Source organism: Micropterus salmoides, unplaced genomic scaffold (genome assembly GCF_014851395.1).
Source record: "Micropterus salmoides isolate LMB-PRFRI ecotype aquatic unplaced genomic scaffold, ASM1485139v1 Ms_hic_scaffold_14, whole genome shotgun sequence".
NCBI classification, from domain to species: domain Eukaryota; kingdom Metazoa; phylum Chordata; class Actinopteri; order Centrarchiformes; family Centrarchidae; genus Micropterus; species Micropterus salmoides.
The window spans coordinates 3,101,408-3,129,332 of NW_024040485.1; the positions used below are offsets into that span (position 1 = coordinate 3,101,408).

The following is a 27,925-nucleotide window of genomic DNA, read 5'->3' on the forward strand; positions in this document are numbered from 1 at the left end:
AATCCTTTTTTGGGACTTTGTATGCCTTTATCAGATGGCACCAGATGAGAGATATAACAAAGGTCAGATTCAAACCGAGGAACAGTCTCACAGTGTGGTCACAAAATGGCTCTGAACCTCTTCAACTAGAGGACAAATTGTGATGAGCACAAAATACCGTTTTTTTTGGTCTCAGATCTCAAAACTTCTACTGGGACAGGCAAATCAGGTCAGGTATCAGAACTGTTTATAATCCCACTGCATTAACTACCACTGCTGAAATGCTTTTGAGTGAGGCCTGTCCCAGTGTAGCTGCTCTGTGGCTGTCAGCTGAAGACTGGTTTTAATGGCCACAATGTTAAACTGCCAACTCCAAGTCAAGAGAATTGCAGAGAAAGATTTTCTGTCTCCGGGCGTATATGTACAATGTTTATCTTTGAATCACTTATTGTCTTGGCCGTCTCTGGGAGGGAGGTAGGAGGAGGGTTATCTGATCCTAGTCTCTGTGTTGACACACAACATAACACAACACAAGTGCAGACTAGACACAGCCCGAAAATCAAAACATCCATTTCCAGTAATTAGCTCCTCCTCATGCAATCCTATTACCTTTTGAGAGTGCAGGTCTTCTCCTGTAAGGGCTCCTCAGAGGTTCATCAGACTGTTTTTACTCTGGCCATTAGGAAAAGCTGAAAAGTTGGGTTGACATCTAATTTAATGAGCAGATTGATTTGATCTACTCAGCATGGAGCCAAAAGGCAATCGGAGCATCTCCTCGTTTTCGATATCACAGTTTCACATGTGATTTCCACTGTCCATTAAACCTTATTGCAATTTGAATGTTCGGGATGAATATTTATGTTCTGTAGTTTGTTTGGCGGTTTGTTTTGTTAGTTTTGACGTTATGTTGCTCTGCTTCAGTATTTATTGAGACGAAACTACTGTACTCTTCTACATTTATCCGACAGCCATGTGTACTGGTTACTTTGTAGATTCACAGTTTACACCGAACATGAGATAAATATTATTTTCGGGTAAAAAGATTCAGGATCGTGGAGAAACGGCCATACTTGGTGACACAGTGCTGTTGGAACATTATCCAAAAGTGGGGACTGGAAGCTTATTCTCAACCTTGGAAACGGTAGTTGATTAAACAGCCTCGTAACACAAGGTTTATTTAGTAGTTGTTTTTTTTTATCAGTTCAGTTGTCTACAAAGTTAGAGTTAGAGATTTTTGTCAAGTTTTCTCTCTGACATCCCTCATGTGATCAGTTGCCAACAGGGAAAGTAAACTCTACTCTTCATTATCAGTGTTTTTAGTTTAGACACTTGCATGCAGTAGAAAATTCAGGACAGCTGAATGCAGGACATGGGATGACTTTCTGTCTTACTTCTTCCACCACTGGCCATTCTCAGTCTAGGACACTCATTTATTTCCATCCTTGAAATGCCTTCACTAGTGACTAATGTGAATAAACTCATCAGATGCCACATTATCTTATTTCGAAACTGAAGTTCTTTCTATGATGAGTAACAGGTGGCGGCTTTATCTCTACCCACCACTATCAGTCTGCCTAGTGTGTGGACGCTTCACTTTGACAATAAGGTTTACAGTCAGAGGGTCACGTGGAGCACAGTCTCTCCAGACCATTATTTCCTGACCGCTGAACCTCAGCCTCTGAATATACAAAGTGGTCCATACAGAGGATGCAGAGTTGGCCTGCGAGTTGTGGCATCTCATGTACAGAGACAACGCCTGACAAACTGCTTTTGAGCAAGACTCAAGAACTGTTTTAGTGGCAGTAGATATCACTTCTGACCTCTCTTTAGAAATGTGTACATCCCAGAGGACAATTTTCCCCATGACACTGTGAAAAGTGGTGTTTTAAACACACACCGGGGTGTCGTCAGATTAAATAGACCCTTCCAGTTTGTTTACACATGCTCTGCAGAGTAATTCTCCTCTAATTCCACCCTCACCTCGCCACTTAACCCAGTCCTTCAACGGCCAAGCCACCAGAATTATTAGTGTGTCTTTGCAATTGCACTCAGTGACTTGACATTTTTCCAAACAAAAACATAGTCATTAGAGGAAGTTAAAAATTGTCTGCTAGGATCAGGCCTTTCTCACACTAAACTGAGCAAACAGCGAAAGACAGAATAAACAAGGTCTGTTCGAGATAGAGGTAATTCAGCAATGAAAAGCAGAGTGTGAAAATGTAGGTCAATAAGGACTGAAGGAGATAAGAGGAAAATATCATTTTGATTCTATATAGGAAGTGATGTGCTTGATTTTCTCAAAACAGCCGAAAGAAAGAGAAAGTTGGTATAATGTTTACCTGAAGAGCATTTAAAATACCGCTGACTCACACAGGGAACGCCTACGCCGCGTTACGGCCGCGCCATGGCTGCACCATGGCTGCCAGAGCTGATCGCAGCCATTCTAGTCAGTGCTTGTGCTCCCTGTGAGGTATGAAGCTGTACGGAGGACGGAACAAAACTGGGTTTCAGAGCTGTTCCCGGTAGTAAAATCAAAAAAGAACAAATTAACAAGTCAATAACTTGTATATAACACGTCTTCCTGTGAAAGTTGACGCCGGGCTGAGAACGGAACAAAACCACGGTGCAGCTTTTCACTGTGTGAGTCGGGGTTATGCACTTAGATGATGTTCCCATTTGGGGTTTGTTTTTTAAAAACGTTAAGGACCAGAATTGAAACAATACCCAACCCTACCTACATGTGTCACCACTTTCCCCACCTTTAACCAGCTGCAGATATTTTCAGGTCATGGTGAACAACTGCTTTAATTTGTGCAGCCACACAGTGTGTTTCTCAGGGTAAAACTGCCCCTTTTTATACAACAAGGCGTCTGTTGTTTGTCCCAGAAGAAAGGCAGAAAGGGGAAGACAGTATTTATATTCTGCCCATTGCCTCTGCTACGAGTCTGCAAAACCAACGCTAGGCGACCACAGCTGGGCAACACATGGCAGCTCTGGTCTAAACTGCCAGCCTGTAACACACACACACATACACACACACACACACACACACTGGTACACACAATATCCTCCTCCTCACAGCTCACTTAATGCAAATACTGGACGTGTCCACGCATTTGTATCACTCTTGCTTTCACGTCCTAAACATGCACACATTCTCCCATGCACATGCTGACTTTCACACACACACAGCAGAAGAAAGTAGGTCAGGTGGGCTTTAGCAAGCAGAGTTTGGTCATTTCCCCCATTTATGGGCCTAAGTGGTCTTTCGTGATGGAAATCGGCCTATGCCCAGTAAGTTCAGCGTCAGATCATCATTGATCGGCAGAAAGTTCAAGAGTCTCTGCAAACTTCAGTTTCTTATTTTATATTCAGAATTCCTCTCTTCATGTGAGTTTGATTTGGCTTGTTTGCTTCAGGCAGCAGCGGAGATGAATTGCTTTTCATGCATGATTGTGGTGACTGAGTCACAGGCGGGACATTTGCTTAATCAGAAACCAGTTTTTCTGCATGCATTGTTTTGTGATGTCATGTTTAAAGGATTCCTTGATTTTTACATACAGTGTGTTCAAATTCCTTATAGCCCCTATTTCTTTTCCTTTTAAACCCTTTGTTAAAAATAGACTCTGCAGCAGTGCAAATAGCCCAGAAGTGATCTTCCTTTGACGACTAGCTCTCGGACAGGAAAATATCTTAGGTTTATTTAATAAAGACCAGGGCCTGTCTGGCTTCATGAAATCTGGAAAATATAATCTGTGTGGTTACAAGCAGAAATAGACAATACATAAAGAGTTTGTGATGGGATGAACACGGTAGTGGTGGTGCAGTCTGTCCTTGTGAGATGAGGTGCTCAGTGGGAGAGAAATCCCAGATTATCTTACACACCAATAATGTAATAAATATTTCTTGATCCAAGTCTGATCTGTCCACAACGTTTTACTATGGGTGGGAATCACCAGAGGCCCCACGATACGATATTATCACAATATTTATGTTGCGATTCGATTTTATTACAATTTTAAATATATTGAGATATATTGCAATTTATTACCTTTTTCCAACTTCCAATTTGGTCCCTAAAGTCAAACTTTGTCAACATCTGTTTATCTAAAAAGATACATTTCTCTGTTTGTTCATATCACTTTTTCAGTCCTCTATATGGTCCTGTTAAGTTTTCTAGTGGACTAAAACAGCAATTTATATAATAAAATATTGATACTTGGCGTCCGTGTATCAATACAGTATTTTCCCCCACCCCTATGTTTCACTGCAACACATCCACAGGTTTTATGATGTGCTGCTGACAGACAGTAGTAGTCAACGTGTCACAAACCCCTCTCTCTCCCTTGAAACAAAAACTAAACCATCCCAGTTGCGGTTCTTTTTAGGCCCCCCAAAAATGCCTGACTTAAAATGGCAGACAAAAACCCATTGCCTTTTTCTGTGGATGTTGCATTGACTCAGTCAGGAGAAAACAAGGAAGCTGCCCAGCAAGCATAACAGAGATTACAGCCTGGGTTTGTGGGATTCACTGTCGCTTTGTTCCGTAGACCAAAAACAGCTTGAAAGCACCTTCTCAGTCCAAAAACAAATGAAAAAGAGTATTTATTTTTAGTCATGCAGGGTTAGTCGACTGCATTCATGCTGTTTTTACAGCTACACTGCCTCTTTCTCACCTGCAAGCTGCTCAGACAAACCTCCTGTTGGTCTATAAACAGCTCCACAGGACTAGTTGAGGATTAACCCTGAATTCATGTGGTGTCAGTATAATCGGAAAAATGAATTCCACACTTGCGAAAATTCACTTGAATGCCCCTTCAAGTCTGAACAACAACTCGGAAAGTCTGCAAAAATGTGTCTGGCTGTTTCTAAGTTTGACGTCATAATACGCAGAAACATGGCCGATGAAAGTTAATTCTTTTTATCAATTCAGGTGTCTCATATACATTTTTTACTCGTGTAATTTGAAATATGGTATTAAATTGTAACCGGTTGTTGCTGTCCACGAAGAGTGACCTAGATTAATTATTTATACATAGCATACTTCACCCAGACGCTATACAATAACGTCCATACTGTTTCCACATTGAGACTTAAAGCTCATGAACACACCGAGGTCAGAAGAAAGACTTCTCTAGTCGGGATATGCGACCATCCAAGGAGCAAATGAATGCGGCACCTGTACTGTAGAAATTCACAAACCAGATCAGATGTTGGTTTTATGGTGAAGATAGTTTTATCAGTGCTTTTCTCTACCTGGATCATCCCACGTGTTTTAGGATCCACACGGTCTTTTGGCCTCCCCTAACCTTGGACACATCTGTGCCCGGGCTAAGTGAAATGAAAATGAACCAAAATGGATCAAAAAAATGCAGCTAAAAAAAAGCAGGAAGGCAGTGGACAAAGACATGAATGCAGACAGGAAAAGCAAGTTAGAATTTCTTCACTTCAAAGCTGTTTGTTTTCAAAGGCCTTCCTCAAATCTCTTTTGAACATGTCCATCTTTCTTGCATGCACAGGATAAGCCTGTTTATGTTCTAGTTGGGGGGTTAAAAGTGTCTCAGAGCTTTTCTTTTTACCCCTTTGTTGTTTCATGTGGTTGTCTTGAAATGGGAAGCCAAAAGCATCTTCTCAGTCGACTGTAGCTGGGCCAGCAACCAGGTGCTGGCACTAACGTTGTAATAACAAGCCAATTCAAAGAAAACGAAGAGCTCTTTAGCTGAAGAAAAAGTGATGTGCAGAATGTGCAAAAGGTCAAAACATTTTGTAGAAGTACAAAATTAACAATGAATGTGTATTGTACATTCTTGTGTTCTTTGCACTCATCCTTGTGGCAGTCACCATTGTAAAGATGGTGGAGAAACACCTGTTTTCTCCATCGGCCTCTGCTCTCAACCAAAATCACCCGCCTCTATCAAATATTCAGGGGGAGTCTTTGCATTCCAACATTTCCGTTTCTGACCTTAAAGACACACAAGACATTTTGACATTTGTTTTCTATGTGTGACTTGATTCATTGCACATTGTTTGTCTGATTATTTTCAGCGTGTAATTACACATGGTGGTTTGCTAAGCCCACATATTCTTTCCAGCACCGGTCTGCTCCATATTCATATATTTATTCACATGCTGGTTATTCACACATTCACAGCCTCCCAGTATATCTCAAGTCTTGGGGTTTTAGTGACTGAGCTGCTTCCTTACTGGAGCAGTGAGTTGCCTTCTTCAAGGAAACATCAGAAACGGTGGGAAAATGTTACTGAGCAGTGAAATTGCATTTACACATATTTAGGCCCATTCAAATGTAATCTCCTGCTCTGCGAAGGCACCAAAGTAAAAACGAGACATTTCACGTCACGAAACATGTTGTTGGGTATTTACAAGGGCTGCAACGATTAGTCGACATAATCAACAATGTCGATTATAAAAACACAGACTTTCATTTTCAATGCGTCGTTACAGAGATGATGTTTAAGTTTGAAGATAATAATCTTCTCATTAAAAACATTTCTGGTTGTTAATTTGCAACTACATTGTACGTTTTGGGCGCTGGGGGCAGTATCGCTTCCACTGTCTGCCATAACTGTTTGACTGTAAGACTGCAGCAATCAAGCAGGAGAGTTTTGTACGCTATTTCATCACTGAGTCTCCTTTGGGAAGTTTTAAAGCGACTTATCAACTGTGCAGATTTCGAACTTTGGCAGTTTCACGAAAGTTTATGGCTAATCAAAAATTTACTCAAACGTTTTTTGGGGTTAAGAGGCTCCACAAGTGCCTGTGAGTAGCTGTCCAGCCAGTCACGCTCACAGAGCGTGGTTAGGGTTAGGGGTTGACAAAAATAATCGTGACTAGTCGACTAATTGAAAAAATCATTAACAGATTAGTCGACGACAAAAATAATCATTATTTACCTATTTCAGTACTAGATTCCGTCTTCATTCTTCAGTTAATTAACAACACTGAAGAGTGAATACATGGCTGAGTCATTATTAATCCACAGTGTCATCGGCTTTCAGTGTGAAGCAAGAATCAGTTATCTGAGCATGTTACCAGAACAACAGAATGAGAGCTGTTGAAGTTGATGAGACACCATGACTCATCTTCATCTCTCAGGAGGTGCAGCGAAACAAGTGTTCACTGTCATCAGGAATTCATAGCTCTGATGAATAAATATTTCAAGGTTTGTTGACGGAAAGCTAAAGGAGGGTGAATGTTTGCTCATCGGTCGTCATGTCCACATTGTGGATGACAGGAGCATTCATGGAGGCTCAAAAGCAACTCATTATGGAGTCTGGAGTGTCGGGTTTTCATTGTTTTATTATTTTCCTGATATTACTAGTTTTATTGTGATACATTTTTAAAATACTTCCTGTTTTTTATGTACTGTTGGTAGTTGTGTGTTAGAGGTCAACAACTGGCCAATCAGAGCTTCTGCTGCTGCTGCCTTAGTTGAACTTCATTTGATTTTAGGAGGCATACAGTTTAAACATCCTTAAATTAAAAAGCCAGCTGTCTTTAAATTTAAAGGGATCACAAAATGTAAACTGTAAAATGTTAAAGCAGAAGACCGATTTAAGTAAATGGATTAACGAATCAATCTTGTAGTTGTTTTTGTATTTATTTTGAGTTGTTAAATGCGTAATGTAAAAGCTTTTTATGCATTTATAGCATATAAATGTATTAATTCATTATATTTATACGTTGTAAAAGTCCAAAAATATTCCGGTGGCACACTCCAGACTCCATATATTACAACATTTCGCCAGTCCTGAAATCTTTGTGACAGTATCATTCATATTTTGCTGTTTGGATGCTGGGGTTTATAATGCTTCCGTTTCTATTGATGAAGAGGTAAATCTGCTTTCACTTGGTTCTAATAATATAAATAGATATAAAATACAAAATTCCCTGGTGACTGCTGATTAAAATGTGATTGAATGTGCTGGAGAACATAAAGAGGTGATTATATTGTCATACATGTGGTAGCATGTTTTGAACTGATGAGACAGACATGAGCGGTTGCTGTTGCTAATCCTGTAGAGAAAACACCAATAAAAACCATCAGGCAGACACTTGGAAAAATTATTACTATAAACTATAACTATTTTTAGGCATTTACAATATTCTTATTTATATTTCAGAATATATATCTTCCTTATAATGCCTCTAACACCACATATGAATGTGGTTTAAAAAAAACCATTTTGTTTGTGTTAACGTTCTTTGCAGTCCCATCACAGGCACATTAGGAGGTATAACCAGGGTTTGAGTTAGGGTCCCTGGTCTGGGTCACATCTGGGTCAGTGGCTGCAGGATGGTGAAACCTCACACGCCCTGTTGAGTCAGCCAGGTTTCACCACCAAATCCTCCAGATCCATCCAGAAAGACTTCAGTCCGACATGTTCAGACACATAGAAGGCAGTGAGCACGTTTATGGACGACTGAGCAATTAGATGGAAAAATGGACTGGGTGTTCAGTATGAGGCAATATATTTTCAAAATTGTGGTTTTCGATGACATATTACTGACAAGTTTGGATAACTGACTGTAGTATTGACAGGGAAGATATACAGAAGATAGCAAACGTTCAGTCACTGTAAAATTCTAAACTGCTTCCTTCACGGTGGTTTAAACTGAACATGTCATGTTGACACCAGCTGTGACTGTCAGACTTGGTGTCAGTGGTAGGAAACTACCTGTTGGACAGCGTCCACCTGCAGAAGTGAGATGAGAAAGTAAATGTTCCAGCAGTGCACTAATGACGGAGCTGAGAGAACACTGTCATTAGAGCAGTTTCATACTGAAGGGATCAGCTGTGACAACAAGAGTAATGTCCTGTGTGCGTGTGGTTATCTCCTAATGTAGAAGCCTTTATCTTGACAAGTCACCTAGACTCAGGTTAATAGGAACGAGTATGTCATTTTTTTATGTAGCGTTATTGCTTGGAAGTGTCCTCCATTTTTATTTATTAGTTTAGTTTACTCAGGTCAAAAGGGCTGGACCACAAGGGAAAAGGTCTGTTGTACTTCTAGACTGTACATTTTCAATTCAAACATTACAGTTTGAATATTATTTTTTCCCACATTTTCAAATAAAAAAGTAATAGCCCTTGTATAGAATGGGGTGGGGGGGTTCTGGTGTTTTTTACCCAACCCTTGTTATACTTTCTTATAAATACTGAAATAGTCACTTTAATTATACTGTAGTTGGGAAAATGTTGTTTATTTGAAGGTTAGACCTCATACGGTAGACAAGAGGCCTTCACAGGACCTCTCAGTTCCTAGCAACAGTTAAACACGCTCATTGTAAAAATGTATTTAACGTGTCAACAAGTTAGCTTCACGTCCACAAGCTTGTGTTAGCTGATGTCCAGCATCTCACCACAGTGACAACTCCCCTCTGTAGCAGAGCTTTCTGTCTGATTCCCAGTCCTGGATTGTTTCTTGTTCTCTCACATCTTACGATCTTACGAAACAGTCGGCTTGTGTTTTCCCCCTGGCAGTTTGATTGTCTTCCAACTGAAAGAGGTTCTTACCCAAGTCAGCTGCAAACTCACATGGATCCACCCTACAGCTGCTCTCCAGATCCACAACTACATGCCTTTTAATTATCCACAAAGCAGCTGAGGAGGATACTGAGAGCTTCATCTCCCAAAACGTGATGTCTCTGAAGTTTTGAGAATATAGTGTGGGAAAGTGATGTCCTTCCATTTGTTTCAGAAAATAGGTCTATTATATCTGGTTCAGATGACCTGCTATCTCTTGAAAAGTACCATCCTTGTGAGTCAGTATCACTTTTATCAGCTGCTGGATTCCTCTTGATCAGGTTTCTTTGTGCTGGATGTTTCCTAATAACCTGATCACTGACAGGAGGATGATCAGCCGATGAGCAGCTGCTTCCTGTGGGGCCTCCAGTCAACACCACTGCTCTCGCCCACTCTCCTCTGGCACCTGGGTGCGCTGAGTGACGTGACCTTTGACCCCTTCTGACAATTGCTTTGTTAATAATTAAAACCTACCAAGTGTTATGTGATATTGGCTGGATTGTGTGCTTGTTTTTTGTTTGAAAGCTGTGGTTATCACTCATCTTTCAATGCCCTTGCTGTTGTATAGTATTGATTTTGTACATGATGTGGCCATCAGTCCATATTAAACAGTAGGTAAGGACAACAGGCAGATGCAGTTCCTAATATGATATTAAATCCAAAAACAGCACAGTGTTGGCACATAAGCAATAAACAAAATCAGACAGAAACCATGGAGCCTATAGTCAAGATCATCTAGGCAGCTTTGTAGCAATAAGCGAAGATAAGAACTGCTATAAAGAGCTAATATATGCTATGAAATCTGGAAGCACATCACTATACAGCATTTTTAGCACACACAAAAGGTCATGTGGGGATTCAAATTCATAGGGACAGACATAGTTTACATTTTGTTTGTGTGTTAGCCAGTTGGCTGAAGTTTATGTGTATGTTATTATGGATATGGATAGCAGCGACATCCAAGAAACCAAAAACATAGTAAGCAACAGGCAAATTCTCAAAATCCCACGATGTTTCTCAGGGTCATTTGGGACTGCTCTCACTCGAAAACTTGGTCAAGCACTTAAAACAACATTGATGTCCCCCTCAGGATGAATTCTAACTTAATAACTTTGCATGATAACCTGGGTTAAGGTTGTATGTAAATGTCAGCATGTTCATATTGTCATTGTGAACATTTTAGTATGCTAGCATTGGCAGTGGTTAGCCTCACCGAGGCAAGACCAAAAAAAAAGAAACAACAAATCCCTTAATCCAGTTCAAAAATGCTAAAAACGTAGTGAGATGATCTGAAACTATGCTGTGTGCTGTATTCCCCCTGTTGTAACCTCAGCTGTTTTCAAGAGCGATATTTTCAGCTGTTGGCAGCAAAGTGGGTAAATTTGAACCATCCCTGGCAACCAGGTGATACTGTATGTGTTGAAAGCAGGCCTGGCTGAGAAGAGCTGCTCTGAGGAAACTGAGCCTGCTTTAAGTGCCACTCACACACCATTCAAGAAAAAAATACAAAACACACATTCTAAATGTTGACCATGTCTAAGTTGAGTCTGGGCTGAATCTATTCTGACCACAGAGCTGCTGATGTTGATGTCATCATTGGTAAAATACGGCTCAGGAGCGAAAAGTAAGCAGAGGGAAGCTTGTTAGAAGTTGATCCTGTGGTCAGAGGAAAGTTCTGTGTGAAATTTACAAAACAGATTTCCTTTTGTTCACTTACCCGTTTTAAGCGTAAAGTTTTTGTGCCCTTTTCTTTTTTATGTGTGTCTGACTTTGTAGAAAAAAATATTTCAGGGATACTAGACTTTATGAATGAGCGCAGTCATTTCTGTAATTTCTTCATCAAGATGAAACTGTACTTCTGGAGCCTCTTGGCAGTCAGCTTTTGCTGCGTTCAACAATCGCTGTCTGTTGAGATCCACTGTGAACTTCACCTCAACTCACCATTTTCCCTTTGTCTCTTGCTGTTCAGGCAGCAGAATTAAAACAATTTGCATCCTCTTTGGGGAAAAATAGAATAACTATTACAGTGATCTCAGTAGGTGAAAAAAGCTGCATCTTGCAGCAGTTGTGTGGATTTCATATGGTGGCTCTTTCTTAACTGGTGTTGCATCTGTCCCTCATTTGCAGTCTCATTTCTGGTTTTGGAATGACCATTAGCACTGAAACAGTTTGGAGGGAATCACTGGTAAATGCAGTAACTGTAGCTATTAGCTAAATATTTTCTGTGTTTTGAAGGGACATTAGGTTTCACTGTAATGTATTATTTTAATTTAACGTTTCCTGCTGTAGTGGGTCAGCTTTCTTTCTTCTGGGTCTGCTGCGGTGATCCACAGCAGCTGAGTAAATGTAGTTTAAACAAATCTGTTTCAGCAGTCGCCCTTCTTGGTTCTGGTCTGAAGTCCCCCAGTCTCTTTGTACAGTAGATGTTAACAGACAACCCTACTATACTTACATGTGGCCCTTCAATCCAGTCTAGTCAGGGCGAGTGGTTTAGTCACACTTCAAATCAAGGGATAGACCATTCATAGGAAAAGGTTATTCATTTAGAAAGACTGCTCTTAAGACTCTCTCAAAGTTCTTAAGTAGCATCAAGGATTCTTCTGTGAGAACTAACCCCCCCTAACAAACACATATGATCTTTAGATCTTTATAAATTGAACCATATCAGACCTATAAGGAGGAGGATGGAGTGACGGAATGGGTGGCAGCAGAAAACGTAACAGTGACAAGTGTCAGGTTCTAATAGTCGCGCTGTACACCTGCATGCAAATGAGTGGATATATGACTCGTCAGCTGGTACTCAGCTGAGGCAATGGTGAGTCATAAATGAAGCATGATGCCGATCAGAGAATGTGAGCTCGACTTCAGTGAGCTGTCTGGGCCAATTCATTTAATCTACGCTTCTCAGCAGTCCTTCTTCAGATTCCTCATCTTTTCACTGTAAAATGTTCTTGTCCGATGGTTAAAAATGTTGTGTTACCTCGTGTCTTGGTTGACGTGACTCCGTTGTTGGTGTGCCTTAGTGTGTTAGCATTACCTTTCTCGGGTAAAAGAAAGTATACAGTCTCATTTCAGAGTAGTATATCTTTCTGTTGTTGTTCATCTTAGATTTCCTGGCTACACTGCTCCTGCTATTAACAAGGCCTAAAAGTTTTCCTGTAAACAAAGTTATGTTTACATTCAGTGTTTCTCACCAAAACACATTGTGTGTATCCTTGAGTTCTAAACATTTTGAGTGCATTTCCTTCCTCATAAAATATGCGCAAATCCAATTCTTTCAGCAAAAAAAATTTTTTTTAGAATGCATTTCTTACATACTGTAAAATATACAAAATTGTATAGTAGTCTTTTCTACGTTTGTTGGCACGTTACTGCCACTTTTACTGAGTAAAAAAGTGTGGTCAGCATAAAACCATGCATGTGGGTCGTAGTAAGCAAACAAAATGCAGATAACAGAAAATCCTGTAATCAAGGTAGGTAGATTTATTTTGTCACAATATAACAGGTTATAGAGTGAAATTGAGATCTTATTTTTTGGTTTATTTTTTCCTTGAGAAATTAAACATTGCTCCATAACACTACTAATGGTCAAAAACTCCACAGGTTACCTTTAACTGGAATGTCAAAAACCTGTTTCTTTGGCTCCACCCCCTGACGTTATTATGCTTACATTGGACTGTAGTAGCTTGGTGTTAACATTAAAAAAAAGCTTTGAAGATGACAATGGAATTTATCACTATAATCAAACAATAAAATTGATATTTACTGCTTTAGTTCCATTAGTGATGGGAATCTTAGACATGTATCCCTATACCTTAATGGTATCATGATGTTTTATTTGAGGTTTTGTGACATTTAGGGTTGCATGTAAGAGGGGAAAATATTTTTAACATTTTGAAAATAAGCTAAATTTATGCAAAAATAACCACCATGGCACAGCACCAATGCGACAAAAAGATGTGGAACTCCGGTGGAAGAAGCGTCTTCAGTAAATAATCAGACTTTGTTTGCATGTAAACAGGAATGTGCATGCAGTAGCTCTATAAACAGCCAGCCAGTCAACAACATTATTTAAACTCCAGTCAGCAATTCCTCAAAGCGTCTGATTGGCTGTTGAGAAGTGGTCCATGTGTGTTTTATGGCTGCTGCTCTACATGTTCATGTTATAGTAATTAGTCACAGATCATCCACAACAGAGTGTGTGTGTGTGTGTATTTGCAGACTTATTGTATGTGTGTGTGTTCACAGCTGCTTGTGTGTCTTTGTCTGTTGGGGTGTTTTTGATTGTGATAAACACAGTCCTTCTTTCTTCATCATCATCAGTCACCCCAGAAACAGCCTCAGTAAACAACCAATCAGTGACTTCCTTTCTCCCACAATGAAATGAGTCACTTATAAAGCCTAAAAAGCCTTGGAAATGCTGTCAAAGGCTTTTACAGTTTCATCTGTGTAATACTTCTGCAGGGACAGATAGCTGCCATCTTAAATCTAATTATAAATATGTCTAAACAACAAATCTTGACATTAAACTGATTCACTGCTGGAAGTTTCAGGATCAGAAATGATCCGAAATAGACGTATAGCAAGCTAGAGGGGGGAAAACATCACCTTTCTTTGGAAAAATGTCAAAAATATTCAGAGGGAGTCTTCTGTTGGCCGGATACGGCTGCAGAACTCTTACTACACATGGTTTCATTTAACCCCTGTACAAGCTAACAGGCGTGTTTCACATTCATTTCTCCGTCAGGAAAGCTGGATTTTGGCTTTTCTGTGCCTCAATTACAAGCCCGGTGGGTGTGATTAAGCTGTGATTGGGCTCTGTTGTTCTGCTGCCACATCAAGGAGCCGCAGACAGGAGGGATAATGGCTTCTGGTGTGTTGAATCTTTCTTTTTGTTGTCATTTTGAAGGGAAAATTTGCCCCCTTTTGTGATTTCCATGCTCATGTTGTGGAGCATTTTCTTCAAGCTAACATACTGTTTTAATTTAGATGTCGGGGATGGTCTTAATGGAAACTGGATTTTGCTTGTATTTAAAGGCTAACACCAGTAGCATTGCATGTCTTAACTAAAAACATGAAATATATAACATTGCTGTTAACAATTTCCTAAAGCATGCAATGTGTTTTTAGATTTTCTTTATTACAGGCCCCAAAACCAGCTTGCAGAGACTTGTTACTTGTAGCTAATTTACCTTCATTTTTTATTGAGTGTGTTAAAGTTGTGCAGCAATGCACAAGAAGGGTGCTATTGAAAACGTTCTGTTTTTGTGTTCAAGGATGCTCTGCCGTGAAATCTGATTAACCTTTTTACAGTGTCTTTGTTTTAGTGTTTGCTTTCTGGATTTGAAAAACCAACAGCGAAGTTTATCAATGCCAAACTTTGCTGGAGAGAACTACCTGTGCTGGCATGCTGTTCTTTAAATGCAGCACCACAAGACTTTGAAAATGTTTTGTAGCTAATAGGCTAGCATGCCAACTCTTCTTTGTGAACATACATTTTGTGCATTTTGTTCTTTGATTGACAGTTGTCACGTCTCTGAAAAAGGCTAGTAAGTGGACCATGAGTTTATATTTGTTATTTAAATTATTTGTCAAACTACTGTTTCCAAGGTCAAAAATGAAATCTCAAGCTTAATTTTGAATGTGATGTGGTTTGACTCTATATACACAGATTTATTCCAGTTTATTTTCTTCTTTACCCCTGACAAAATTACACGTCATGTATGAATTCCAGGCTTCAGCAGACACTCTCTCTTTAGAGTAGGATAATATGCAGCACTGAGCCGGGTGGTTCAGTGGTATGTCGCATCTACAGTAATTAAGGGATGTTAAGGTTTGGAAATTCAATAAGTAGAGCTGAGATGAAGGCAGCAGTTATTATGAAAGATCATGTGTATGCATTCTATACATCCAGCTACCGTCTGGGACGTCATTACTGAGAATGTTTTAATGTCTAAGCTTGCAAAAAAGATAACCCAGAGCAACTGACAGGCCTGTGCTCCCTCCCACAACTCTGACAAAAACAATGTTGGGTTCAAAATTATTTTCCTAACTCAGTTTGAGAATGTAGACTTCAGTCCCAAGTGAATTAAAGAAGAATTTGGTTCCAAAAGATAACTAGAGATGAAAGCTGAAAAGAGCTGCTATTAAAGATGGATTGATTCATGAACATTAAAGCAAGTTACACTTCAAACGAAATTGGCTTACACATCGTCCACAATCACATAATGAGAACAGACTAAACCATTCAAATACTGAATATGGAAACTGAAGTGATATTTTAAGCCATGCTTTAGGCTCTAGAACAACGTATAATATTTCATTGATAGCAATGAAATTTTGTACAGACAATCATGATCCTCAGAGGAGGAATACTATGTCTTAAGAGATCCCCTGACTTTTTATCAAGCAATATATTTCATTTTGGAAAAGAAGTATGTAGGCATGTGTGGCATTGTGTGGTACATAGCCTTGAAACATTAAACTGGCAGACATAATATAAAGGGTTGCAAACTACCTACTGAGCCTAAACATGCAGGCAGAGTAGGTAACAGTGAAGCTGATATTCGCCTCGTCAGAAATTTTACTGAATGCATGTGTATTTATACATTTTTGTAAAGTGTGTGTGTGTGTGTGTCGTGTAGTCAAACAGTGAGACCTGGTGAAATGTGTGCATCTGTACTTGCAGATAAATGGGTTCACACTGACGTGTGTGTTTCTGTGTTTGTGTACTTGTGTTTAATCGAGTTAATTATGTGTTTATTTTGGTGTGTGTCATTGTGAGGCTTTCCCAGACTTTTCCAAAAGTCAATATAGCAATGTAATCAGTTCCCACAATACCCTGCTCTCACTGTGTATCCAGTCATTCAAATCTAAATAGCCTCTTCCAATGAACCCATGTTGATTGGCTCCCCACAAAGGCTTTGCGAGGTGATTGGTCTGTGCTGCATGCTGGCAAAGATTCAAGGTCAGTTTGCACTTGTAGACTTCATCCTGGCTGCATTTCCCAGACAGCAGTTTCCCACTAAACACTGGTGTGTGCACTGTTTCTATTGTGTTGTCACTCACTGTCGTCACAGGGGAGCATGCTGAATACTTTCACTATTTTCTTTACCCCCAAGTCCCAAATTCTTCTGCTGGTTTTGCTCTTTAACAGTTGTATGTAAGATTTGTCCTGCAACAGATGGAAAATGTAAAGGCCTAAACCCATGACTCTGTTCAAGTTTTGGAAGCCATCAATTTTCTTCTGGAGGGTAAAAATTACACACTTTCTCCATCTGTCCTTAGGCATGTTAAAAAGGGAAACCTTCGGTCAAATTAGCAGTCTGACAAAAAGGTGCTTTTGAAATTTAAAAACCCTTTTAAGTGAAGTTTTGAAAATGATCATTTTCCTCACAAACATCCTTCCTCTGCAGCACTTTAATTTTGAAATATGTGTCGGCCTTCTTGCTCTCCACTGGCTGGATGAGAGCCAGACACATTTAAAAACACACAAATGCTAACCATGTAAAGTGAGACGGTTACACACTTTAACCTCGGTCGTAAAAAGCAGTTCCCTCTAAAAGTTAATAATTAATCTGTCCAATCTGCCTCCTCTGCTTATCCCCCAAAAGCAAACAAAGCAAAATGCCTGATATGGCCATTAGTGTGACTCCAACAATGGAAATACATCAGTACCTGCAGAACGTCTCACAAAGAAGATGTGATAAAGGCGTCTGTGCTTGCCCTCCATCTGTTGTAAACTCCTACTGGTCTGGTCAAAGTAAAGGCTGAATCAGCAGCCATATTATTGGAATTTAGAAAACCATCTGTACCATAAGTGACTGTTATATTTATAGTATCAGTTTTGGTAGATGGATAGTAAATGCCTCTCAGAAGAGAAAAATGTTTTTCAGCAATGAAGATTAAATCATTTCTCTTTGATAGCTGAATGTTTTTGAAATCACAAGACTGTTTTGAAGAGGTTTCAAGGACTCACGGGTCTTGACACAAAGGGAAAATACCAAGCGCACCTGCACTCAAACAGTCAAGATCAAAAAACGGGAGCATAAGCCATTTACCCCCCTTTCAAACATCAGATAAACGGTGCATGATGCGCTGCTTCTGATCTGTTGTTCACCTTTGAAACTGGAGATTTTGAAAGTGCTGCATGATGCTTTCAGGAGAAAGTTGTTTTTACTGTGATTAACACAACCATATTTTCCTCTCAGCCTGATGTTTGAGGGAGAGTGTGAGGAGCATGTGGGGCTTGTACAAACAAGACGTAGATAATCTGTTCCACTTGGTTGATGGAGGGAAACCTGCTGTTCTGCATGTGGGGGGAACTTTTACCTACAAGGATGTGATTGGTGGCGATTTTTATAGTATCTATTGATAAAGAACATCAACTACAGCTGGTATTGTTTGAAATACTTACCAGTGTTAATACAATATCAGCAGTGATACTGAACCTTTTTGTCAATACCTCACTTTTTTTATTTAATAAAAGAAGCCGCTGTGTACACATTTTGTATGAATAAAAGCAAGTTTAAATCAGGAAATAGCTGATCAAAGAATAAGTAAATTAGATTATTAATCTGGCCAGACATTTGAAGCCAGTTTCCGTAACTTGACCATTTTTGATACAGATGATTATGCACTGCACTAACATATAAACAGGTCATTATTTTAACCTTTTGTTTTATTAGCATTCTACAACCACTTGCTAAAAAAACAATATGAGAGCTGTAGTTATTATTGTACAATGGCAAAGTAATGATTCGCACTTTGCTTGCAATTTAGGCCCATCTACACTACTATGTTTTAGTTTAAAAACTGAGTTTTAAAACAAATACGATCTCCGTCTACACCAGCGTCTGTCTACACTAAAACGATTGGAAACGCACATCTAGTGGCTGTTTAGGTACACTGGGCGTGCGTGTGCCTGTGTAAACATGAAGCAGATGGTCTATTCTGTAGATACTGAAGATTTGGCGAAAGAATAAAGTACTACAGACTAAAAACCACACTAGATTGTATTTTGCATCGAGCTGGGACTGTTACTGAATGTAACCCGGGAGTTAAAAGCAGCTGTGGAAAACGGACTGCGAGTCATTGCAAAGTAAACGGTGACACAGTACAAGTTTAGGCTGTAAGTGTTATTTACATGGTACAAAATATTTTAATAAAATACCAAGTCAATAACTCGGTCAGCAGCATCGTGTTTCTGCTTTGCATGACTTATGAGACCCAGTCAGAGAGCCAGACGTGAGCGTCTGCGTCATCGTTTCTAAAGTCCTCTGTTTTTGCCCGTCCGAACCAATACGCTACCCTGAGTTGAGTTTTAAAATGAGAAAACGGGGTCGGCAACGTTTTCAAACTTCTCCATTTCAGGTCTTCGTTTTCACCATTTTAGTCTGGAAGGGAGGTGCAAACGAAGCAAAAGGTCTCCGTTTTAAAACAACAACACAGTATTGTGGATGGGACTTTATTCTCATAGCGTGGGCTCAAAGTTTCTTTTTTACACCCTTTTTAAGTCCATTCTGAGCTCTGTCAAGAGCTTCCCTGTCCAGAGCACAACTGTGGCTGAACAGATCTTGTGCAGACACTGATGGAGGACTGCACCTGTTTCTGATGTGCCGGCTTTTCTGCACGGCTGGTGTAGACGAGGTTAAAGTTCAGCAGTGGCAACATGGTGTTCTCACACTCAGTAGAAAACAACTGGACTTGTGCTTGCTAGTTTATCACTAGATCATTCTAAAGATTCTGCATGGTTTCTCTGTAGAAGTTACTCCCCTGTCCTCTCCAGCAACAGCTACACATTAGACGAATAAATGCAGACTGCAGAAAATAGTGCTGGGCAGCAATGCATCATCTCTCAGAGAACATACCAGCAGTTGTGTTGAGACACTGTTTCAGTGCTCCCAAAACAAGATGGCCCCACAGGCTTTCCCATTGACGGCTCTGATAGAGAGGATGGCTGTGGTCGAACACAGGACTCTATTATGGGAAAGGAAGTGGAGTCTCTCAAACGAGACAGCTGCTCATTCCCGACCCTGACGGCGTACGAACGCTCCAGGCACCACAGATCCTCGTTTTACCGGCCCCACCCCCCCTGCATCCCGCAGACAGAGCATTAGCCACACATGTCGAGGTTACAGAGGGAAAATACATGCAGGAAAAGGGTCACTGCCTCAGCTTCACCCCCAGAGCTTCCAGGGCAGGAGCTTTGTGTTGGTGTTTTGGTTTCTGGCTGGGAGGAGGTGTCAGGATTAAGATAAAGGCCAGAAAGAAGAGTCTCTCTGGAAAATGGACACATGTGGCTGACTGGATGTTATGATGACCAAGGATGTTATACAGTGTTGGACGGGAATAGCTCCAACTCTTATGAATCTGAATAGACTAAAAAAACCCACATTTTATAGAGATGAACTGCATATTTCCTAGAACATGACATCTGCCCTCAGAAAATGATTGCTAACATAACAGAGAAACCAAAAGGTCAGGGTATTATGAAGCCAAGACATTTCATTTGATGAGTCTAGATTTCAGAACAAATTGATTTTTTTACAATGAGATGCTTAATTTTAATTCCCCAACAGCCTTCTTCCTGTTTTAATAATCTGGCCTGTTGATTCATACTCTGACACCACTGACTCTGCTCTGTGAAATAGTTTACTCAGGTTTAACTGGAATGAGAGGCTCAGGGGTCTTACTGGTGAAACAGCTGGGCCTTGATCCACAGCTCCCAGTCCCAGTCCAGACTCTTTAACATTTCCCTGCTTGTGTGTTGACATTAGCTCGGCTGAGGCCCAGCTTCTTTCATGTCTTTGCTTTGGTAGAAAATCCACATAACAGCAGTTGTTTTCCTCCGTTATTTAAAGGTTCTGTGTTGACGGAATTTCGTGTACGTCTTACATTTACTCATTTATTCATGTAGCCGACACTTTTATCCAAAGCGGCTTACAATTGCTATACATGTCAGAGGTCGCACACCTCTGGAGCAACGAGGGGTTAAGTGTCTTACTCAGGGACACGTTGGTAGATAGGTCACAGTGGGGAATTGAACCCGGGTCTCTCTCACACACACATTCTATGTGATTCCTGGTATTTCTTAAAATTCCTAGAATATCATGGAATTTATTTGTAGAGCCTTTTCAACACAGTAAGATTAGCTATTTTCGTAACCTAATTCCACCGTTGCAAAAAAGTTTTTTTCACTAATCTGTCAACATATGTCATTTACTGTTTGCCAAACATGGTGCAGAACATAGTAAATATAAATGACCATTCATTCTTAAACACATTGTGCAATGTGACATATCCACATATGAACTCTGGTATTTCACGAATCATTGGTGCTACAGCATCATGATAAATTTAAATGGCTTTAACTCTGTGTTTCATTCACACCTTAAACAAAGCTCTAATGTTCCCAGTCAGAATTGAGGTTTTATCAGAAAAATCATGTCCGCCAGCACTATGTGCATTTTGATGCAGATTTAAATTTTCTAAATATTGTTGTATTGGTACAAGAACCATTTTCAAGCATTTGTGGAAGTATAGGATCTTTGAGTGCTCTCTGGTTTTCTTAGTGTGTTTTTTATCCATTAACAGAAATATGCGGCCTGGGTCTTCATTTTCTTTGGTCCTTTGGAAAGTACAAGCGATATCTTTGATGTTCAGATTTCAGGCAATCAGTGGTGATGAATGAGGGAGAGGAGGTGAAGCAAAGCCTTTTGGCACAGAGCCCCTAGTTTAGAAATGGACTAGTAGCTCTGTGGATCAGAGTATGTGCCTGTGTGAAGAAAGCAAGGAGGGGAGAAGGAGTGGATTAAGGGAGGAGGGAGGGGAGGCACAATAAGATAGTATCCCACTGTCAGATGCCTCTTTCCCTCCCCTCAGCAGAGAGAGGGCGGGCGGCACACGCTGCCCACAAAGAAATGGATGTGTGTGTGTGCTTGGGGTCTTTGGTGGTAAAATACCCTTGAAAAGTGTGCTCGTGGGAGGAGAGAGACCCCTCTCTTTCTTTCTCCCCCCAAACCTCCGAGGGTCAGATTCCTCTGGTGGTGCACATGTCCATATGGACCCGGCTGGTAAAGAGCACACGCCTTCTCTTTGTGCACGTTACAATGGAACATCTTCCTTTGTTTGGTTCCTTTTTGTAGCATCAAAGAGCCAGACGTCAGCCACTGCCAGCATCAGAATTAAGTTTATTCTTCTTCAGTTTCTATGTCTGTTTACACATAACTTTTATGTAATAGTTGGCGCTTTATGGCACGGATGCATAAGATATATCAGGCTTTGGATACACACAATACTTGTTAGTAGGATCAATTCACTCATTCTCTTTTAATGGGATTTGTTGAAAATAAGAAAAAAAAAGAATAGTAAAGGGATCAATAAAGGCATACACGAACGCTTTGACAGACAGGTGAACTGGTGCACCCTAATAGCCTGGTGGTTGAGCCTCGTGCACCGCATAATTGCATCCACGGTTTGATTTCACCCAGATACTTTTGCTGCATGACATCCCGTTCTCTCTCCCCATATTACCACTGTCTCTGTCAACAAAAAGGCAAAAGGCCCCCAAAAAAGTCACAAACCACCAACATGAACGCAAAAGCTGACAAAAAGAAGAGTCTCTCGGATGATCAGAAGGTCATTTCTCTGTCAGACTTTATATGCCAAAGTTGGGATCAAAACGCAGCTTCGTTTGAGTTTCCTCTGAGCATCAGATTTATCTTTACCAGGACCTTTTGAATCGTGCCATTTCCCTCTTCAGAGAAGACGGCTTAGTGTTTAAAACAACACACCGCTCACCCCTGAGCCACTGCTGACACTGCAGACCTGAGCTTTACCCTAAAAGTCTGTGTGTGTGTGTGTGTGTGTGTGTGTGTGCGCGTGTGCGCGTATGTGTTTTACTACATCCATTCATCCGCTAACTTTTTCCCAGCCAGGTGCCTCTCTCCGACACACCAGCACGACTCTGTCAGAATGAGGGCTTGTGGGTCAGAGGTTGATCATAGCTTGGTTCACAAAGAGGAGGGGTATCTCACAAAAGTGCAGCGTTTGTTTTTCCCATTAGCATTAGCTTGTCACGCTAATGAATAGCGGCACATGTGGCTATGCGATTTAAGAGGGAATCCACTTCAAGGGCCCCTCCGTTCTTGAGCTCAGTCATTTTTCAACAAGGGGAGCTTTGCAGAGTTTGGCGCTACTAGTCTGAATGTTCCTTGTAATTGGTCTGTTTCCACTAATTGTGCGCTCACTATTTTGGTGCTGTGGTCCCATCCAAAGCCAGAAAATGTTAAAAGACCAAGATAAGAACCTGTAAACATACAGTAAAGACTCAGACCTTCGCCCCAAAATTCCTAGAATTCTCTGCTTATTCCCTGCAAACACAGCAGAGGACACTCTAGTGATTAAATATCCAGCTGTTAGCTGCGGGGGAAACACTGTATCAACCAGGAGCAGTAAACTCGACAGGTCAACAGGAATAAAAGTGTTTTCTAACTCTGCTCTGCTGTCGGTCACTAAAAAGCATCAATAAACATGCAGGTTTACTGGCCTCCTGGGTGACTGTAGCCTGGCTGCAGGTAGAGACCTCTGAAACCCAACACTGCAGAGTTTTCCATGCTTACTCAACAGCAAAGACCTTCCTATTGGTTAGAGAAAGGTCAGTACCATTGTAATGCCATGGTAACAACACTGGTGGCTAATACAGCTTCTAATGTCAGCACAGTACAACGTATTGGATTACATTACCTCAAAATCCCATTTTCTTGAGATCACAAAAGAATATCTATAAATAAATAATCTGTCCATGATGTCAACAAGACGTTTTCTTTATGATTTCTGTCAACTCAGCTAGGAAAACAACTTAATAATGTGGCAGTTTGTTTTTGTACATCAGATGCTACAATATTTAGACATTTTAAGTTTATTGTGGTAAACTCTGCCCATCTTGGATAATCTCAAGATGCTTTTTAACGTCTGGTTTAAAGTATTTGGTTGGTTTCCTGTTTTCTAGCCTCTTGTATTTGGATTTGAATTCTTCAGTAAGGAGTTAACGTGGTAAGAAAAACTAATTTTTTCTTCTCCTGCAGGGTGACCGGGTGTGGTTGCGGGAGGAGGAGCAGTACCTTCCCAGCACGGTGTCCTCATGCTCTGGAGGTGTTGTTGTCTTTGCAACAGACTATGGCCAGGTAAGAAGCAGTAAGGTTACTTTATGTGACCCTCTCTCTGAAACTGATGGTTGAATCTCATCAGAACTTTCTATCCTCTTTCAACCCTTTTCAAAGAACGTTTATTTAAAACTCCAGGACTTATCCTGCGTTTTGACTTCAGGATCTCAGTAACAGTTTTATTTTATGGGCCATTCTTGTCCCCTACAAAGTCCCTGCTTCTGTTGTAGTATTTTGTGATGGTCTAGAAAGTATTGGGATGGAGTTTTCAAATGGGTCCAGACTGTAACAACATGTATACATAATCATTCATGTTGCAAGTACATTAGGAGAAAGGCATTTCTTTTATTGACATGAAGTGAGGCAACGAAACGGTAACCTGAGTTTATGTGCTAAGTCTAGTAACTTACTGAAGCATAAAACAAACCATCACATGACAAAGAACAACAGGATTCTGTTGTTGTTGTCTTGTCACGTGCCAAACTTGTCCCAAACCATGTGATGTTTTTAAAAAAAATTTCATTATTGGTCTAATTTGCATAATATTCAGTGCTTCGGATATGGTGAAGTAACAAAAATCAATGCTTTAAAGGAGCTTTAGTTCACAAGTTAGGTCTTTGTTTTAGTTTCTGAGGCTTATATTTCCTCTGACTACCTACTTAGAAGGAAAGGCCTAATATTCTGGCTGTTCCTAAGCTGACCTTACTGTCCCATAGAAGCAAAAATGCCAGGTGAGGTTGACCGTTTGCTCTGCTGACAAGGAAACTCCCCGTTTTTCCCATACCTCTTCTGATGCTGACACATTTTTTTTCATGAACACGCAAGAGAGCAAAGGCTTGAAGAGGTCCACTTATAATTTGGGATCAGCTCAAGATGCCGCAAATCCCCTCACGCCATATGGTTCTTCATTACGTCTTTGATCCATGTGTTGCCACAACAATGGATATGGGCGAGGTGAAGGACACACACTATGGATCTGGGGTCACAGTGGGTTTTATGTATGTTTTGGGTTGGTTATTAAGAATTAACATGAATCAACTTGTCAAGCAGTTTTAGATGCTAGATTTGACCTAGAAAATGTTAAACTTTATAGTTGGCTGTGATTTTTCCGCTGTAAGGTGTTAAACTCCACAGATTTGAATTGATTGTAAAGTGTTATGAGGGCACCAAGAAGTGTGTATCTTCACACACTGGGATTCTTTTGCTTTGAAGCTTTGCTTTGAATCTAAACACTTAAGCGCTCACGGGGAAGACCGACAAACCTACCAGCATCATGTCGTGTCACCACACCTTGTAGTAATTTCTATGGCGCACACACACACACACATACACACACACACACACACACAGCTGATCTGCCTTGTCAAATCCAACACACTCTGCTATTAGCAGGTTTACGACTCCTTTAGCACATTAAAAAGACACTTTGGATGCAAATGCAAGAGGTGTTGATCATTGCAGCACTTTTAGATAACTCTATAGAGAGAGTATGGAAAGAACATTTGGTGTTTGTCTACACAGTTCCACCACTTATGTTCAGGGATCTGACCCTGAGGTGAACAGGCAGCTTAATTTTAGATTGGTATTTCTCTAGAAACAAACCACCATCAGTGGCTTTAACCAGAGAAAATGAGTGCAGGATTATTTGGATGATTTCTGCAGCTCTCCATTTAACCAGCTCACTGCGGCAGTTTGTTCTTATTCTATTCCTTCCTGATATATTGACTGATCCACTGACCATATACCATGTGTCCTTGTCTAGTGTTGTACAACTATTTTATTTTATAATGCATCACATAATTTAGGTGACAAATAATTTGCACTTTATATTAGGCCTGAACGGTTTGGGGAAAAAAACCTATTGGGATTTTTCTGCCAGATATTGGGATTACGATTTGATTTACACATCAAGCAGCACAGAGCAGCAACCGGACAGGAAGTCGCCTGACGCCATTATCCCACGTTTTCCTCTAGTTTCATTAGTGGTTGTAGTATTGTGCACGCCCTCTGCCCACTCTGATTGGTGAGTAGGACTGTAACAGGAGGCGCTTGTGACCACATTGGTTAGCAAATCAAGGATGACAACGGAATGAATTTGTAACTGCATGACGGTTTGAAACAGGTCAGATGCGCTGTATAATTAACCTACATTTTAATCACCATCTTCACAATTAGCTAATCGCGTTCTTTCAAATCGCAATGTCGATTTGAAAACAATTAATCGTTCTGCCCTACTTTCTATAGCTGCTTTACAATAAAAGCCTCCCGCTGGTTTGCTGGTGGAAAACCTTTCATGCGAAGCAGCAACAACAGGAATAAAAAAGGAGGGGGACAAGGCTGTCACAGGTGGCCCTGGTCAGCCCAGCTACCAAGCCGGACCACAACAGCACAAAGGCTGTAAGGCTGAAGCTGAAACTCGTGTGATTATGAATCGGCACACCACTATGTGGATCCTGACCCAAAGTGGTGCACGGACTCTTTATGGATGTGCCTTGACATTATATTTTGATATTTTGATTTTGCAGGATTCCGAATGGGTATTATAATGTATAAAAAAAATCTGCAAAAACTTTTCTACAAACCTGAAGTAAAGTGAGTTTAGACTACTAACTGCCATCTTTTCTCCAGTTCAATCAAAGCCTTAGAAATCAGGCCAATAACAATGACGTATGTGGAGTGTTTGGGTGCATTTACTCTCCACTGCTCTCCTGTGCTGACAGCTTTAACAAAGACTTCCTGTGTAGCCGGTGAGCAGCAGCAGCAGCAGAGAGGCACTACCAGAAGACGGCCTGTAAATGTTAGCGCTGAGGGATTTAGGGTCATGTTGAGCCAGCGTATTGTCCTGAAGATTTACTGGCAGATTAAGGCATTCTTATCTCCTGGCTCCTACTCCCTCAGAGGTTCTGTTAGACCTGCTGGCCACTGAAGCTAATGACCTCTACACCACAGTTTAGTCTCAACTAGAGGATGTTGATGTTTGCTGTTGTGTAGACAGGCGATGATTTGTGGCTCGATAGGGATGACACACTTTAGTGAAATGGCTGTGCAGTTATTGGACGGATTGTCATGAAATGTGGTTCAGATATTAATGTTCCTCTCAGGATGAATTGTAAATAAAGTATTTAATAAGTCTAATATTTGGGGGGCGGGGGTATGGGGTTGTATACAGACTTTGCATTCCCATCAGCCTCAGCTCTGCTAAATCGGAGATGTTATGGGTTTTTTTTGTTTTTTTTATTTAACCAGGTGTGTCTCATTGAAATTAAAATCTCTTTTGCAAGAGAGACCTGGCCAAGAGGCAGCATAAAAAACAAGCCCCTGTGTTGAAGACGGCAGAATACAACTTTATAAACAGTAACACTGACCAATGTTCACCTGTTCCATATCCTTCAGAGTTGAAACAAACTGTCTATAAGGAATAAAGGCTGTCAGTTTCAACTAGTTCTGAAGAAGGTTCCAAGCAGAAGGTGCAGCAAACATGAAGGCTTTTTTACCTAATTCTGTTCGGACATGGGGGACCAACAAGTGTAGGACGTCCTTTGAACGTAATCCATAATGGCCTTGAGTCCTTGTTAAAAAGATACTCAAATAGGTAGGAGCCAGCAAGAAGTGCCTTTATAGATGAAACACAGACAATGAGCGTACCTTCTTGCATAAAGAGAGGGCCATTTAGCTTTAGCTAACATGCTAAACTATGGTAAACATGGTAAGCTGTATACCTGCTAAACATAAGCATGTTGGCATGCAGATGTTAGCACTTAGCTCAAATAACTGCATAAATACAGCCTCACAGAGCTGCTGGCATGGCTGTAGACTCTTGAAACAAACAGACCTGGAAACAAGTCCTTTGTTCAGATGAAGTTCTGTTGTCTTCTCAAATCCTGTCTATATATATTATTCTTTATTCTTTTAATCATTCTCTCCTCTTTTCTCTCTCTTCTTGTTTCTTTTCCTTTTGTCTTTTTACTTCATTGTTTCCTTTCCCTGGTCTCTTTTGTCTCCTCACTTCTTTTTGTCTCTCCTTGTTAAATATATTTCTTCTTTGTCTGTTGTTTTTTTCTTTTTGTTTCCTCTTCTTGATTCTTTAACTTTTGTCTCTTTTTAATACCTTACTCCTCTTACACCTTATTCCTTTTTTGTGTCTAATCATTAAAAAACTGTACTCCTCTTCTTTTGTCTGCTTTCTTTTTCTTGTTTTCCTTTTGACCCCTCTGTTCTATTCTGTGTCTCTATTTCT

The 27,925-nt window shown here is 40.4% G+C and overlaps 1 protein-coding gene across 2 annotated transcripts in view; it reads left to right on the top strand.

The window, feature by feature from the left end:
- Positions 1-27,925, top strand: part of myo10 (myosin X) — a 129,986-nt gene that overhangs the window by 14,328 nt on the left and 87,733 nt on the right. For both annotated transcript variants that reach the window (XM_038717229.1, XM_038717230.1), the window contains exon 2: positions 23,611-23,709. In XM_038717229.1, coding sequence (XP_038573157.1) covers positions 23,611-23,709 — 99 coding nt within the window. The remainder of the gene's footprint in view (positions 1-23,610; positions 23,710-27,925) is intronic.